The sequence below is a fragment of the Leptodactylus fuscus genome, chromosome 2 (assembly GCF_031893055.1).
Source record: "Leptodactylus fuscus isolate aLepFus1 chromosome 2, aLepFus1.hap2, whole genome shotgun sequence".
In the NCBI taxonomy this organism is placed as follows: Eukaryota; Metazoa; Chordata; class Amphibia; order Anura; family Leptodactylidae; genus Leptodactylus; species Leptodactylus fuscus.
Window position 1 is genome coordinate 93,637,308 of NC_134266.1, and position 17,318 is coordinate 93,654,625.

Here is a 17,318-nt window from a genome sequence, read left to right on the forward strand (position 1 = left end):
ATTGACTTTTAATGGACTGGGATGTGTTCACATTTAAGGCTGAGCCCCACAGCTTTCTTTGTTGCAGATTTTGCTGTGTTTTATTTTAGCCAAACCTGGGAGTGAACACAAAAGGAATAGAAAATATATAGGAAGCTCCTACACTTCTCCCTTCTGCTCAATCCACTCCTGACTTTGGCTCAAAAAAACCACAACAAAATCTGCAACAAAAAAAATCTGTGTTTCCACAGAGTAGGGCCTTAGCCTAAGGGAGCCTTCACACGGAGTTTACGCTCGCTCATTCTGAACGTAAACTCGTTTAGAGTGAGCGGCGTAAAAAACAGATCCCATTGACGTCAATGGATTTCGGCATGCCCATTGAAATCAATGGGAGGCTTTTTTACCTATTGCTCTCAATGTGATATGCGCGTATGCCGGCACCCATTGAAGTCAATGGGATCTGTTTTTTACACCGCTCGCTCTGAACGAGTTTACGTTCAGAATGAGCGAGCGTAAACTCAGTGTGAAGGCTCCCTAATAGTGAACATTGCAGTTTTTATCAAAATATTATGCAATGAAGACCTCAGTAAGACCTGATGTATCTGGTGCTGTGTTTTATAAATGGAGGCTACAACACACAAGTGGATAAAGCCTCAGTCCAGTTTCCTTCGGGTATCAGTTTTTTTTTTTTTTTTTTTTGCTGAATACAAAGCTGCAGTATTCTGCACTATTCTGACTGTCAAAAAACTGCATAAATAGAACAAAAAAATCTAAGTCAAATCTGAGCAGAGCCTTAGGGAATGAGCAGCATGTTCATATTCCACCTAAAAAGTAGACTTTTAGAAGGAATCATCCTGTAAACAAGACAATGAATACAGATAATAGCACAATGTGCAGGCTTCCGTACATAACCAACATGTATACATAATGAATGGAATATTAGATTATTGTGTATTTAGCCCTAGAGATGTACTGCTTTTCTATTCAGTGCCACTAACAAATAGCAGTGGGTTAGTTACTCGTAATACTCTAGTTCTGTTGAATACTGTATCCTGGTTTTCATGTACTATATTTGGTAATGCTTTATGACATTTTGTATTGTCCTGAAACATTGGGAACATACTGCTAAGGGCCAGGTTATTATACTAAAAGTGTTTCAGTGGATTCCAAGATCTCAATGTGAAAAGCTGTAGGCAATGGTTTTAGTACACAAAGCAATGAAACTTGGTACAGATTCATGATGACATTAAAGGGTCATTCTACTTGGTTAATGGACACATGCCTCTTGCTATGAAAAAATTGCTGTCGGATTAGCTGGTGAATTTGGAGTGATTGACCTTAAGTACAGTTCATAAGTAGACAAGCGATAAGGGTACAAGTCCTCTGGTAGATCAGCTGGTAGTGGATACACGTTGCAAAAATCCACAGTTTTCCTATTGTTTTTCAACTCTTGAAAGTCATCCCTTGAACCAGTGCAAAATATGCCAAGTGTGGCCGCTTAAGAATTTAAAATCTATGAAAATTTCATTTGTTTTTCTTTTAGGGATGAAAAATAATGTACTCTTCCCCCATTTTACACCCTTCCCAAAAAGCAATAAATAATAATAAAAATAGGAGTCTTCTGAAGAAAAAAACAAGCTAAACGAACAACCAAACCAACAAACAGAGCAGTTGAGTCTTCTCTTGTTATGCAGTCTCTTAATTTACGTACAACATGCAATCAGCAGCCTGCTGGGCTTGTGGAAACTCCGCCGACCCTCGGGGTCTCAGAAGGAATGATGAGTACAGAGCTGGTTTGGCTGAGCTCCTCATTCTGGGAGGCAGTCAGCTGTAAGACCTTCTGATGCTTGATGGGATTTTTCACAGTTGGAAGGAATGTCCGGGGAACCCTGCAGCTCTGTCATAAGAGTCTTTGCCAGGATGCTGTCCCCTCTCCATGGTGAAAGAATTGTATTGAAATTCAGCTGTCAAAGCTCATGGCCGCTATCAACTGCTCCACTTTGTAGGCTAAGCGGTGTCGACGCCCCTGTTCATCCTGTTCCAAGGCCGTTATTAGCTGTAAGAGAAGGGATTACATATTATTTTAAGGTTTTTATTATAGAAACTCATGTATTATTCTTCCAGAAACCACACCACACCAATCCATGGGATAAAATGAATGGATCCGCAATATCACCAATGTATCTGTAGTGTTGGGCCCCATGTAGAGAAATGCAGCAAAAAACAAAAAAACAAAACAAAACCCTGATGCATTTTGTTCTGCAGTTTTTCCTCTGCAGACTTTCTTTCCTCTTTATACCTATATGGAAAACGCCAGCATTTACGTAGGTATAATTGACATTCTGCGTTTTTCAGCTATTCCGCTGGAGATTTTTTTTCTGCAATGTCTGGGTGGGATTAACCAGAATTCCATTCAATTTGCAGGTACATAAAACTCAGCGTTTTTGCAAAGTGGGGCTTCAGTGTTAAGGCAGGGGCACAACTGTATACAACACGATTTTGCTGCAAATTTGGCAAAACCCAAATCGTTTTACATTTACGTTTTACCCACAGAGTGAAGATTCACATCCACACATTGCAAAAAACCATCCACAGCCACCATGCTTTGATTTAAAAAAACAAAAAACATAGCTTTTTCCATATAGGTATAATTGAAGCAGAAATTCTGCGGCGGAAAACTCTGTGGGCTTTCTGTAAAAAGAGTTGCTGCCATGTGTTTTTTCACTGCTCCCGCTACATGGGGCCGTAACATTAAGGCTGAGGCCCCACATGCAGAAACGCAGCTTTATTTGTTGCAGATTTTGCTGTGGTTTTTTGAGCCAAAGTCAAGAATAGCTACAAAAGGAATAGGAAATATATAGGAAGTTCTTATACTTTCACCTTCTGATTAATTCATTCCTGGCTTTGGCTCAAAAAACTGCAACAAAATCTGCAAAAAAATTTGCTGCTTTTCTGCAACGTGGGGCCTCAGTCTAAAGAGGTTTCTAGGATCTCAAAAAATGAGTAAAATCATGAAATGATGTCAAATCCCTCATTGTAATAGCACTGCCACTCCAGTGATCCCTCATGGTATATGCTCACTTGGCCCGAACTGATAGTGTGTCATAGATGCCAATCGATGGCCTCAGTGGTCTCGGAGCACCAGCAAGAGCTGCTGAGGATCACGGAAGTAGAGGCAGGAAATTCACAAGGTAATAGTTATTTTATTATTTAACATACTCCATACCAATGTGCTGACAACTTTACCATAAAACCAAATGTGCAATATAATCTCTCCAGGTAACACTACCATTTACTATTGACATTTAGCTAGATGGCTGGTTACAATACTATAACATATTTAGGAATAGATTCATAAACATGTTGCAAAGTAACATAAAAACGTGAAGTAAAGGAGCTGTATAAAACTGGTGTGCTTTTCTCTAGCTAGAGCATCATTCTTTCCTATTGAAGTGTCTGTTACTGCAGCTTATCCACATGCAGCTTTATAGGGCTGAGATGTAATAATAGTCCCATCCCATGAACAAACATCTGGGATTTATTAGGTTAAACATATTAACCCCAATCATATTTTTGCAACTTTATAATTGGACATAATGGAAATTAAATCAATACAGATTCTTTTTTTTTTTTAAATGTAGATTGTGAGCCCCACATAGAGCTCACAATGTACATTTTTCCCTATCAGTATGTCTTTGGAATATGGGATGGAAATCCATGCAAACACGGGGAGAACATACAAACTCCTTGCAGGTGGTTTTATGCCCTTGGCGGGATTTGAACACCAGGACTCCAGCGCTGCAAGGCTGCAATGCTAACCACTGAGCCACCGTGTGGCCCCTCAATACAGATTCTTTGTTAACTCCTGATTCTCTCTTTTTGCTTATATGCATTACATTGCATGTATATCTTTTGTTTGTAAGCAAAACAATGTATATGAAAACAACAGGCTACATAGTAACAGTTCATACACTGACAGCTGTTACTCAGCTTGATCTTCTAGTTTTCAGGTCACTCCTTACCTCCACGCTGTATTTACTGACATATGAGTAGATCTCGTTGAGTGCACTTAGCATATTAAACTCTGATGCATGCATTCGAGATTGCTCTGCGAGGTAGGCATTCATGTCCTGGTCGCTGATGGCTGGGAGCTTTGCAATGTCAGCATAATACCTGTGCAGCACAAATCAATACAATTTATTAAATTGCCGTTATGATAGTTCATTTTGATTATGACATATTACTCCACCAATATCAACCAATTTTCTCACTTCTATTGCTACAACTAGAACTTGATTCAGAAAGTCCCCTCCACAATTCTATTTTCAAAACACTGAGAATCGGTCTGTACTTGACGCATGAAATATATTACACACTGACCTCTCAACCCAATTTTTGTAGTTGGGGATGTCCTTGGCATAGAGCAATTTGTTGCTGGGAGAATCTTTTCCAAGCCGATGTTCTGAGGTGGAACAAGAGTCCATGAAGGTCTGAGCCACAACAGACAAGCAGGCATCTGTGATACTGCCTTTATGGATGTCAAACACAAACTGAGGATTCTTAATGACATTCACCCAAAACCGAAGTGGCAGACTGTGAAGAAAAAATAAGAAATGAATAAAGCATCACATAATGTGACTGTTTCTCCAGGATGTTCATGAGGACTGCTATGGCATGTATATATATCATGTTATGAGTTATCTGTATATTTAGGATTTTCCTTAGCTGTGTGGGTTTTTTCATTCATGGATGTAGGTTACAACATTTGGAGTTTGTGTACATGTCTGTGCTAAGGTTTCCTTAATTGGTAACTACAATTTGTATTGTAATTTCAATCCATAAACCAGGAAACAGGGTCCCAGAAAGTGCATTCACTCTAGTTAGCAAATCTGACAGGCTGACCATAGCAGACATGGCGACACTGGATCATGTGAGAACTCGCTGATCAAAAGCCCTAGTTTTGCAACAAAAGGAAATTATGTCATGTCAGCTGGGAGGTTGCAAGAAGCAGCTTAGTGGTCAGAGGTGGGAAGGACATTCTGGATATCCCAATGCTCCTCTGAAATGTCTTTGTGTGAAGCTGTGTATGACTCTGTGGGCAAGGCCATGTTCCGTTTCTTTCTCCTTCCCCTTTGGTGGGCACTCAGCTAGGACAAGTGGGACAGCTCCTTCTTTTACAACTGGAATGCTCCATAGTTCTACAGAAACATCACACGGTTTGTTATGGAGCACCAAGTGGAGGGTCTCAAATCCAACTAGGCAAAGCCCAAGGTTATTCAGAAGCTCATCAGAACCAAGGACTTGGTGGAGTCTGTTTAAGACACTAAGGAGACTGTCTGGACCAACGTGTCTTCATGCAAGCTGACCAACATGCATAAGGATATTTCATGCAAGGGGGGACTGCTCCTGCTGTCATTCATGCTGCCTACATCTTGTGCAAAACCCGGGACTTCCCCAGGTGCTCCCTCGTGGAGGAAACATCTCTCGATCTCTTATGGGACTGCCCTTTTGCATAGAGCTTGTTGGGTGCCCTGGAACATAAACCAACAGCCCAGGAGCAACCTTTTGTATCACATGGTACTTTACAGACCATTTCCTGGGGGACATTCTGTTGAGGAAATCCCGAAGGCCTAGCGCCTTATGAACTGTTTTAAGGCTGCCAGGAATCTCCTTCCCCCTCTCTCCCCTTGTGTGTCCTCTTAATAAAGCTACAGGCCTGTGATTATTCCCCTCCCTACCACTCATATGTATGTATGCTTCATTGAGTGTATGTATACAATGTTTGAAGGTTGAACGATTTTAGTGCAGCATGCAGTGTGATATATAGAAAGGGTAACTTCTGTATTGTATTGTCATGCTGTCAAGTTATGTAAGATGGCTATAATTATTTATTGTGTATTCTGTCTCAGCCTGTGTTGTGTTGCAGTACAATGTATGCTTAAAGACGACTGATTGTTAATAAATGCATTTCGGTCAAAAAATTGATCTGTTTTCTTACGCTTGAGGCAAAACTAAACTTTCGGACAGCATTTGTGTTATTAATAAATGTTGTACTATACTTTATTATAATATTTTGGATCATTTCTGTGACATCCTGCATTTTTCCCACTTTATCCTTTGCTTCTGTATTGACAGCTGTTCCTTCCTCTCACTGAATTTTACTATATATGGGAGAACGGGGCTGTGTAGAGAAAATGAGGGGAAGGTAACTTCCAAAATGTACAAACTTGCTTACTGACTGTGTTTTCAACCAGTGATATGCCTGGATATAATATAGACAGTGTCACATGAAAGAAGAGAATCTCCTCTTCATATGACACAAAAACGCAAGTTTGCACATTTTACAATATTCAAGATATAACTGTATTCTCTTCCTCTTCTCTGCTCCGTACTCCCATACACAGTAACATTCAGTGAGAGACAGGAACAGTTCTCAACACAGAAACAAAGAAAAGAGTGAAGAAATACAGGATTCCTCAGAAAGGATCCAAAATTTGTCTCTAAAGTATATTACAAAATTTATTAATGACAAATACTGCCAGAACATCAAAAGTTGTCCGAAAGTTCAATTACACTTTAAGCTCCCAGACAGACTTAACAAATAGGTCTGTATTTTATTTCCTATTTTTATATTGTTTGTATGTGTCTTTGTTATTCCATCTTTTTGTTGTTATTAACACTGTACTCTTTTTATGTATATTAAATCTAAAATTTAATAAGATTGTCCTTTAGCTCTAAAACACCCCCGACAAGTCTGAAGATCATAATTATCATATTGGTGTTTGTGTGCTAGTTGTGTGTGGTGTGGGTATATTGGTGTCTTCTCTACACTTGTTGGTGAGTAATGGCAGATCTGTGTGTAGGTGTGTGATTGTAAGGGTCCCCTGGGTAGCCAAGTGTGACAGGTGAGTTGGACAGGAGTGTGGAAGCGGAGTACCCCTTTTTTATGATTGCATTTGTGCGTGTGTGGTGAGTAAGGTGTACAAATACCGCACCAAATTGGTATAGTCAGTAGATATATCTGTTGTGAGACCACGATCCCTGACACTTTGTTTTAACCTTCTTACTTAGCAAGCTGATCAATTTGCGCCATGATTAACGTACCAGTTGCTTTTCCACGTATGTCGAACATCTGTGTCATAGATACCATGTCTGTCTGCCTGTTCATCCAAAAAATCAAACATGTACTTAATAGCAAGAGGCAGTGCACTCCCACGATGCACTGTACTGAACAATGTTTCAAAAAGGTCATCCACAAACTTCTGTAGTGTTCCCTACAAAGACAAAAAAATTGCAAATGAGCACTAAATGGGTTTGTCATAAGGGTATGTTCACACAGAGTTTTTTGCAGGCGGATTTTGATACGGAATCCGCCTCCAAAAACGCCTCCCTTTCATTTCAATGGGAGTCACTCACAGATTTTCTCTGCTAGCGATTTTTTTCAGCTAGAGGAAAAAATATGCGACGTGCCCTATCTTCACGCGGATTCCGCGGCTAGAGATAACCTACTGCTTCGACTCATTCATTCAGGCCTAATCAGGAGCGGGATAACGCGACGGGATGTCGATGCACTGAATCAGCATCCCGTCCTGGCTAGCCACGCGAAAAAGTCACACAAAGGAAAAGGTTTCCACCGTGTGAACTTACCCTTATAGACACTTATGCCCTATCCACCGAATAGAGGATAAGCGTCAGATTGCTGGTAGTACAACTGTTGGGATTCCAACCATTAGGACAGCAGGAGCCCAAAAGTCATATGATGGAAACACAACTGATTATGGTCACAGCACAGTAGTCAGACATCTGTGCACCTGTGTGTTCATCACATGACCATGGATTGTTTATCACATGACCATGCAGTGATTTTTATCCACTGGCAGTAAGCAGAATAAATGACATCAAGCAGAGATCTTGAAAATCGTGAAGTCCTGATACAGAAAGAAGATTGGAAAACTGTATAACATTCTTTATACAAACAATAACATTTGTACCTATATATTGGTCTAAAACTGGACAACTCCTTTATTTTATTTTGTTGGATATCTAACAAATAACACCAACTCTGACCAATCTACCATGTGTTGTGTTTTTCAACTTTAAAGGATCTTTGAGGACTTTTATATTGATGACGTATCTTTAGGATAGGTCACCGATATCAGGTCAGCTACATTCCTGCTCCCAGGACACCACTTATTGTCAATGCAAGAAATAGCACAGCAACGTCCACGTGAAGTGTCTTTTAAGGGTAATGCAGCTTCTCCCATTAAACTAAAATGGAAAGAGCGGCAATTGCATTCTGGGACATGCATAGTGTGTGGAGGGTGCCAGGAGTCAGACTCCCAAAAATCTTATACTGATACTCAATATAAAAGTCCAGGAAACTCACCTTCATCCAAATACTCTTAATATTTCCATTATTTGTCTATAGATTGAAAGGCCTGATTCTGTATTAAATAAGTACTCTAAAAGTCATAAAAAAAAACTGCAAACGAATAATTTGTTCACTCTCATCCTTCAGCAATTAAAAAAGAAACATGTGAAAAGTTGATAGGAATAAAGCCATGCAAAGAGGACATCAGAGAGGAAAACTCCAGATAAGTTTTATGAGGTTACCTTGGTTGCTAACAGCCTTGTCAAGTAGATTTCAGAAACCATCTTGCTTCCTCGATCACCTTCTTTCTGGTCTCCATGTTCATGATTTTTCACCAGGTGCCAAACCTTAACACCACTCTCAAGATCTGGTGTGATCATGGGGGCACGAGAACGAAGGCTATCGGGACTGCCTGTGTAGCGAAATGTGGAGTCTACAAGAAGAACAAAATAGGAATAATCAATAAACTTATATCCTACGGAATAGGTTAGACAATAAAATTTCCGTTTTCCTTCTCAAATCTGCACTTGAAAATGGGCAGCCATATATAAGTAAGCAATGCTGTTGGCTAAGACAAAGAAAGAACGAGTCTGCAGAACAAAGCACCTATATAAAAGAAATGAATGATGCTCATGGATGACTATAACTTAGACCATACATGGCCTGTATACTACAAGGTTGCCTGCAGCTGTTTCTAATTGTTTTCAAGATGCTGCCTCATACCTAGACTCGCCGTGTATAGGGGTTACGGGTGGAAAGTCAAATGACTTTGGCCCTCAATCAAATGCCACCGGTGTTAATGAACCATACGTCTCCTTGCAGTGCATGCAAAGAACCAGCAAGAGGCTTAGCACAGCTTAGCAAAGAAAGCACTATTTAGCAATAAAAATGCCATCAAATTAGGAAAAGGCAACGAAGGTTTAATTCTGATAGTCTCTGTTGTCAAGCTAAAGCAGATACAATTATGCTGGGTAAGTAAGTGTGGATACAAGAAGCATGACATGCCATTGCAGTCAACGCCGGACAGAGAGACGCTGGAGTTTCTGTCATGAAATTATTCTTCCTATTCTCCTTTGCTCCATGAACATCTCCATCAGCCTGAGACAATACAGATTCCCTGTTAACATTTCCAATGTCACCATTAATATTGCTGTTAATGTCACAGACTTGCAGGAGCCAGAAATGCAGTTTTAATGGAGTCTTTTCCCGAGCGCGGTGCCCCAAACCACCGATCAGCAGTATTGTTGATTCCCAATAATATGTTGTGATGCTTTTTCTTTCCACTGTAATCATGTTTGCTCCAATTTTCATAATTTACATGTTAATGAATGAGAGAGACAAATGTTACTGATACTGCCGCCTTCGCAGACGGTTAGCGGCTGAAGATTTAAGTCGTTTATGCCGTGATCTGCATAGAAACAGCTCCTGTGATTCTCTGCTGAGAACTGTAACCCTATGAGTTCTGGAGGAGGCTGTAGGTTATTTCTTACAAATCTTAGTTTATATCCATGTTATTGCGCATAATCTAACTTTACAAGTGGGATTAGTTTACAATAGTTAATTTGCTCATTTATACTGCTATGTAATATATCATAAACTGCTCTGGACAAAAGAAATCCAACAAGGCCAATTTTATTCTTAGATTTGATAAATAATGCCATGCCATGAACTGTAAATCGTACAGCTTGTGATATTAGAGGGCCCATATGCCAAGAAACATGGACCTGTATATAAATGCTTATTCCCCATATTGTTTCTGCCGTTTATTCACTATTTCACAACAATCATAATTACAACATTGGCACACAACATTTGTACTAAGTTAGTTTTAGGCCACTTTTACCCTTATAGCAGCAGTATCAGGCCAATTTCACACATTAGATGTTGTTAGTTCATGTGATCAGAACCGTGGTCTCGCTGGAATTTACGGCTGAAATACTGGCATGTAAAGGATTCGGTAAAACTGTGTAAGATAAAACTAACAGTAGGAATAGAAACTGAAAAAAATGCAATGGGATGATGTGCAACTCTTCTATATCTTGGTTCCATGTCTGGTTTTACTTTACTGACATATACAAATACATATACTGATGACCAAAATTACGCCAGTGTGCCTGATACTATAATTATTTTGTATGCAGCTATAGCTTTTTATGGTGCACAAGAACAAGTAATGTTGAAAGAATTGAAAATCTGTGTGTGTGCAATGTATTGATATGTGCTTTCTTACCATATCTGCTGATGGAGGTCCGAGATATGCTTGCAGAAGCTGGGATGTTGTATGAGGAGGTTTGTTTTGGGACAAGAGCAACTACTGAACGATCAGAGACCTGCAAAAGAAAAAAAATAAGGCTACATTCAGGTTTTGTATTACTTGAAAAAAGGCCGAATTGCTTTGCAATTTTTATAGCGCTTTTTTCTTGGCCGTGGCTTTTTTTACATTCACACACCATTTTTCCTGAATTTTTTTCAGAATTTATTTTTTTCCTATAATGACATCATTAGGAAGACATCAGAGAAAAATGACATAACCAGAGCATGCTACAATCATAACATAAAGCTCGTGGGCTACAATGCAAATGTGTACCAGGCCCTCCCAGCTGTAATATATCGCTAATTCTATTGGTCTCCTCATGTTTCTCCCTAAGATGTACCCTTGGCATGTTGCATTTTGAACCCCCCCCCAACATAGGCAAAAAAAAAAAAAGCCATGACATATAAAAAACCCCAAAAAAAACAAAACAATCCCCCCCTCCTTATGTAGGCAAGACTGTTCATAATTTCTTGTTGAAGAATCTATAACACCTGGTTGCAGTATTTTAAGGTTGGGGCCCCACATTGTAAAAAAGTAGATTTTAGGCTAAGACCCCACGGGACGTATCTGCATCACTAAAGCGCTGCGGGATGAACTGCTGCGTGAACCCATTGTGGTTCTTTCGCAGCGTTTTTAAGAGAAAGTTCACAGAATTTTCCTCTGCGGACTTTCTCTTAACATTATATCTATGGGAAAGCCGCCGGTGTTTCCATAGATATAATCGACCTGCTGCGATTTGTAAAGCCGCAACGGCTTTGCAATGCGATCTTTTCCGCAAAGTGGGGATGGGATTCGCATGAATCCCATCCACTTTGTCTGCACTGTACAACGCTGTGATTTTTCCCGCAGCGTCACCGCTGCGGGCAAATTGCGGTGTTTTCGCTCTGTGGGGCCCCGGTCTTAGGGTGCGTTCACACGGAGGAAAATGGTGAGGAATTTTCCACGAGTTAAAAAAAACCTCCCACTGATTTCAATGAGTTCTGCTAGCTTTTGTTTTCCACTGGCGGAATTTTCCTACAGTGGAAAATTACACTAGTGGAAAAAAAAAGCTAGCAGAACCCTTTGAAATCAATAGGAGGCTTTTTTTCGCACGTGAAAAATTCCACACCAAATTCCTCACCATTTTCCTCCGTGTGAATGCACCCTCAAGGGTCCATTCACATAGAGGAAAATGGTGAGGAATTTGGTGTGGAATTTAAGCGCTTTAAAAAAAGCCTCCCATATACTTCAATGGGTTCCTTTTTCTGCAACAAAATTCTAGTGTCAAACCAGCCAAATGCAGGCAATATAAAAGCTTTACTACCAACTTATATAAATTCAAGAACATTTCCAAAAACTGTCACCCAAAATAATATATTTTTTCCAATAAATGAAAAACAAAAATTGAATTCCGTGTAGTGATAGAATTGAATGAAATTGACCCCAATCTTCAATCTTTCGAAATCTGGGTTTCCCTGAATATGGCAGTGGTGACCTATTTGTAATGTCTGTTCACACACACAACCTCTACCAATGCTTTCTACATTTCTGATAAACTAGTCACTAAATAATATCTACAGTATTCTATATTGCATCTGCTTAGGGTGTAAGCTAACTAAGTAACAGCAGGCCACAAGCATGAAGGGCACCAAATAAATATTATAGGGTGTACATGGAGGCCTGTCAGCGGTGACGGATGAAGCGGCCTAGCATGGGTTCATACCCTCTCTCAATAACATTTTCATGACTTTTGCTATGATCTTAACCTTTGCTGTTGGAAAGCCTCCCTGATTGTCGTTTCCGATACAAGTCGGAGTTATTTTTCTAGAAAACAATAGCATAGCTGTGAGTGATGGTGTATAGTGAGATAATGTGACTCATTTCCTCACATGAAGCGATGTTTGCATTAGGAGTGTTTCCATATAACCCAGCCCCGAATCCAAACAAGTGTTCAGAGATATTTCGTGTGAGCGGCTAATCGCGTGTGAGAGTCGCTTTTTTAAGCACATTTTAGCCTCTCTCATTTCCAGCCCCATTTTCAAGATGGAGAATGGCGCTGATTTAATTAAAGCTGAAGCACAAAGAGAATAAGCAGCTATCATAATGTTATGGACCATAAAGCATTCTTATTAAACCATTTTTTATTCTAACCGGTTTTATGAACTTTATAAAAATGTGATTTATGGGAAGACAAGCAATAAAGTAATCTTTCAGAGGCTTAAATTGCCTGTCCCTCTATTACATCCAGAGGATTAATTAGGCAAAAGTCAAACTGTAGATGAATATTAGCGCCAAGGAGATTCTCGCCTAGGAAGCTTCACATTCTATCCTCTTCACCTAGTCTTCATGTTCACAGTCTGTAAGGGTAACGTACAGTCCAGGGCTTCCTTGTACAAGGAAACCTATGAGGAATACAAAGCCTTGACACTTTAGTCGTTACCGTTTGACAAGGCTAATTAATAGCGCCCTCCCCGGTCATAAAATGGCTGCTACTATGTAACATGTAAGGCTTTTTTACCTAGCAGGGAATAATAAATCAGTTAACTGCAATGAGGACACCCATAGAATTAACAGAAACAGGTGAAGATACATCAAAGATAACCTTTAGGTTACAATGGTATCTTCAGTTTGTGAAATACAGATTGTGTGTGGGCTGTGTTTTCCTGCCAGGGACTCTGTGTCACAGCATCCCAGTCATTTACAGTCACTGTCTCACCATGAGACTTCTGTCACGCACTAAAAGCATGACTACAGAAGGGGACAGTAGACCTGCGGCGTGACAATGACTAGCGGCATCATAAATGGCTATGACTGGGTCTATGGACAGAAAATACCAACGAAATACAATTCATATTTCACAGACTGTATGTATCCATCTGAAACTGGCCTTAACTAAGAATAATACTTTCCCGAAAGATCTGAAATCCGTTAACCTTTGAAGATCTGTAAATGTAGATTTCAAACATTTTGCAGGAGTTCTCATTTAGGCATTAAGGTCATATGGATACATAATCCTCTGAGTTGTGCTGAACATAATATAGCATCCATAGAAAAATATATGCTTTCCTATGCCTCTGAGTTGTACGGAGTTGTAATACAGCTCCATGCTTGCTCCATCATACGACATCCTGCACTTGCAATGTGCCTTATACCTAAGGGTCTACTTGTATACCCAGGATATCAGTCTATGATTTAAGACTTGCCGTAATATGGTCTTTAACCTTATGCCAAACCTCATAGGATGGACCCTTCCCAGAAAACTGACAAATGTCGATTTTGATCAAGAACACTAGCATCCTATTTAAGCAATGGTAGGATTCCACCAACCACAGAGTCATTTCATTTTATAGAATATTGAATGTAGAGATGTGAAGCCTCAGCTAAGTGGCAATGATGCTTCATTTTGCTGAGCCCACACTTGAAGCAATATGTCTATAATAGAATTAAGTCTAGGCCTAGTGCCCTTTCAGCAGGAATTAATGCACTTCCTGGGTCTCTATCCATTATAGATTATGTCCAAAGTGCATTACATTATAAATAGCAGAAAGTCAAGTGTTTACATTAATGCTGGAGAATTAATATACAAAGTATATATTCCTAACTGTTCACATCATTCCATGGTCTATCTGAATGGACTACATATAAAGCCTACAAAAGTAGGCAAATAAGTACAGCAGTTAGCAATATCTAATATACCGCAGCTATTTTACCCTGAAAAGTGACTATGAAAGTGCGTCATTAAACTATTACAAGTTAAAGACAATTATGTAATGACACAAGAGATGGAGGGATACCTCAGAGAGAAGTTCCGTATTTTACTGGCCTTGAACTGGGATACTTAACTTTACTGCAAGCATTTAAATTACAATTAACTTATACGACTACACAGTATGGATAATTAGTGTCTTTAATAAATCCCTTTAAGGCTGTGGGCACACACGGTGGGCATACTGTTAAATTTCTATCAGAAAGATTCAGAGGCAGATTTTGCTGAACTCTGCCACCTCACAAAAACCACCCAAAATCAGGGTGTTTTGATACAGCACCCTTGTAAGAATTGTTGCAGGTCTCCAGCTGCTTTAAAACTTTGCAATGGAAAAGATGAAAATTGCTGTTAAAACCTGCAGCAAAAGGCATATTGGGGCAGATTTACTACTACTAAAAGTCTAGTTTAGGGTAAGTTCACACCTCAGGTTCCGGACCAAGAAACGGGTAGCCGCAGCTGAATGTCGGTGCACTGCACTGGCATCCAGTCACACACTCCGGATTAGACCCAATGAATGGGCCTAGTTGGGAGGAGGGAGTGCCTTCAGGCCGAATCGCGAGGCGAAACGGCCTGAAGAATGAGCATCTCGCTTCTTTTTCCGGAAGCTGGAACAAACGGTTCCCAGAAAAAAGACCTGGCCGGCTCCCATTTATTTCAATGGGAGCCATCTTTTTGGTCAGGATTTTGAGGCGAATACGGCCTCAAAATCCTGACCAAAAAAACCCTGTGTGAACTTACCCTTAAGCTACACTGGTTCTCGACCTAAAAGTTGCTTCTAGATAGCATTGATAAAAAGATTTTCCCACAATTTGCCTTTATTATCTAACCTGGGACCCTTTGCAATCACTAAAACAGGAACCCTGAACCATTTCTACTCACTGTGGTCAAAGACTGAGTAAAGCAGCGGTCGCGCATGAACTGCTGCTCCTTTTAAATACTATTGGATTGGGGAGATGGTAAAGTACATTGGAGAAAATGGTGGGTTTTTTTACATCAGCGGCTTTCAATATGTGGCTCTCCACATGAAACTACAACTACTGGTATACCCTAAAAAAGCTGCTGGGGTTGTAACTTAATCACAGCTACACAGGTTGTAAACCACTACCCTACTACTGTATTTCTGGACCATCATATAAATCAGAGATTCATGTATAGACAAGGTACCTGGTAGTGCATGAGTGTGTTGAGTCTTTTCCAGTCACCTTCTATCTTGGTTGTGATGTCTTCATCTTGTAGAACAACCCTTGCTATACGTCCTTGTCGCCACTCTGTGAGGGTGAGGCAGAAAACAATTTAAAGCATGGTGTAAATGGATTTATTTTTTTAGGAATTATGATTTGCCTTGTTATTAAGTGAAATTAAAGGGTACATGGCACAAAAATGTATTTTCCAGCCCTTGGAAGAAACCTGCAATTGAGTCTTGGTTCTGGCACAGTTTTCTGGTTTGAACAGCTGTGGATCGACACACTAAAGACACCTGCTGCGGTTTCAGTGCTGAGAGAATACGGCACAGAAAAAAAAGCAGCATCTGTCATTGACTCCCATGAAAATTATGAGGATTTTGGAGTGTACACATATCCTTACATGTAAGCACTGATGTTACTATATGATGTTACTAAGAAGCTTTCAAAATAGTGCAAACAGAGGGCTTTATATCCAGATCTACAGTTCACCCTAAAAATAAATGATTAGTGCAGGCAGTGTGCGGTAAGCACACGGACCCCATTATAGTCTAAGGGGTCTGGGAGCTTTGACAGCACAGCGCTTGCAATTGCGATTGTATTCTGTCCGGGGGGGTCTCCATGTGGACTCTCCCCGGACAGAATACATACGCTAGTGTGAACCAACCCTCAGAGTATAGACACACAGGACTGAAATATTGCAGAAAAAATACAAGATAGAATCGAAACAAGGTGCTTTTAGTATTGATTTTTTACTTTGTGATTGTATGTAATTTAATCAATATCTTCCTCTTCCCGTTCTGATTCAAATTTAAATAATACCTTTATGATACTTTTTACGTGTTTTCAGTGTGGAATTAACACCGCAATTTAAATCACTTAGTCTGGAGCCCCACGCTGAGCTGCATTTTACAGAATCTGCAAAGTGGATGGGATTCCGGCTAATCCTATTCACACACTATAGTAAAAAATCAGAAAAGCTGCGTCTTAAAAATGCTCACGTCGCAGCATACCAATTATACCTAAGGAAGTGCTCGGGTTTTTTTCCTTATAGGTATAATAAGAGCAGAAAGTCTGCAGAGGAAAACTCTGCGGACTTTCTGTGAAAACCTTGCGGGAGAAAACACAATGTGTTACTGCCATGGTTTCTTTCGCAGCATTTTTTTTTTATGCTGCGCCTCGCTACGTGGGGCCTTAGTTTCAGGGTGTGTTTTCATTGCGACATCCCGCTCCTGATTAGGCCTGGATGAATGGGCCTCATCAGGAGGGAGTCTCGAGCCACAGACCCCGCTACTAATTCAGCCATGGAATCTGCGGCAAGATCAAGCAGGACACTTATTTTTTCCACATTCTACTAAGATCTCCGGCTCCCACTCTAAACAATGGGAGGCGGATTCTAGGAGGAATCTGTTCCGGAATCGGGGGTGAAATCCGTCTGAACTCAGCCTTAGCCTCAAGGTGCTTTTTGCTGAAGAATTGCATGCATTAGACAATGCCTAGTACACAGTTCTATACATTGCAACCATATACTAATGACCATTAAACTGGAAACATCGGGTTTACTGGCCTAGTAGAAGCTGTATGCAGTTTTTCAGTATAAAAATGAAAGAAAGAAAAAAGTGTAGCGTAAACCCAACCTAAGGCTTAATCTATAGGTTAGTGTTTTTTAATCAGAGATCTGCATCTTTGTTTGTGAGCCAAAACCGGTGTCGAGATGTGAATGATCCA

General features: G+C 40.1%; 1 protein-coding gene across 1 annotated transcript in view; it reads right to left on the reverse strand.

Moving 5' to 3' along the window:
• Positions 1–552: 552 nt before the first annotated feature.
• The window catches only part of PLXNA2 (plexin A2), a 272,967-nt gene continuing 256,201 nt past the window's right edge, over positions 553–17,318 (reverse strand). Inside the window, exons 26-32 of the mRNA XM_075264212.1 lie at positions 15,574–15,677; positions 10,581–10,680; positions 8,593–8,783; positions 7,084–7,253; positions 4,360–4,572; positions 4,002–4,152; positions 553–2,035 (exon numbers count right to left, since the gene is read on the reverse strand). Coding sequence (XP_075120313.1) covers positions 1,940–2,035; positions 4,002–4,152; positions 4,360–4,572; positions 7,084–7,253; positions 8,593–8,783; positions 10,581–10,680; positions 15,574–15,677 — 1,025 coding nt within the window. The 3' untranslated portion in view covers positions 553–1,939. The remainder of the gene's footprint in view (positions 2,036–4,001; positions 4,153–4,359; positions 4,573–7,083; positions 7,254–8,592; positions 8,784–10,580; positions 10,681–15,573; positions 15,678–17,318) is intronic.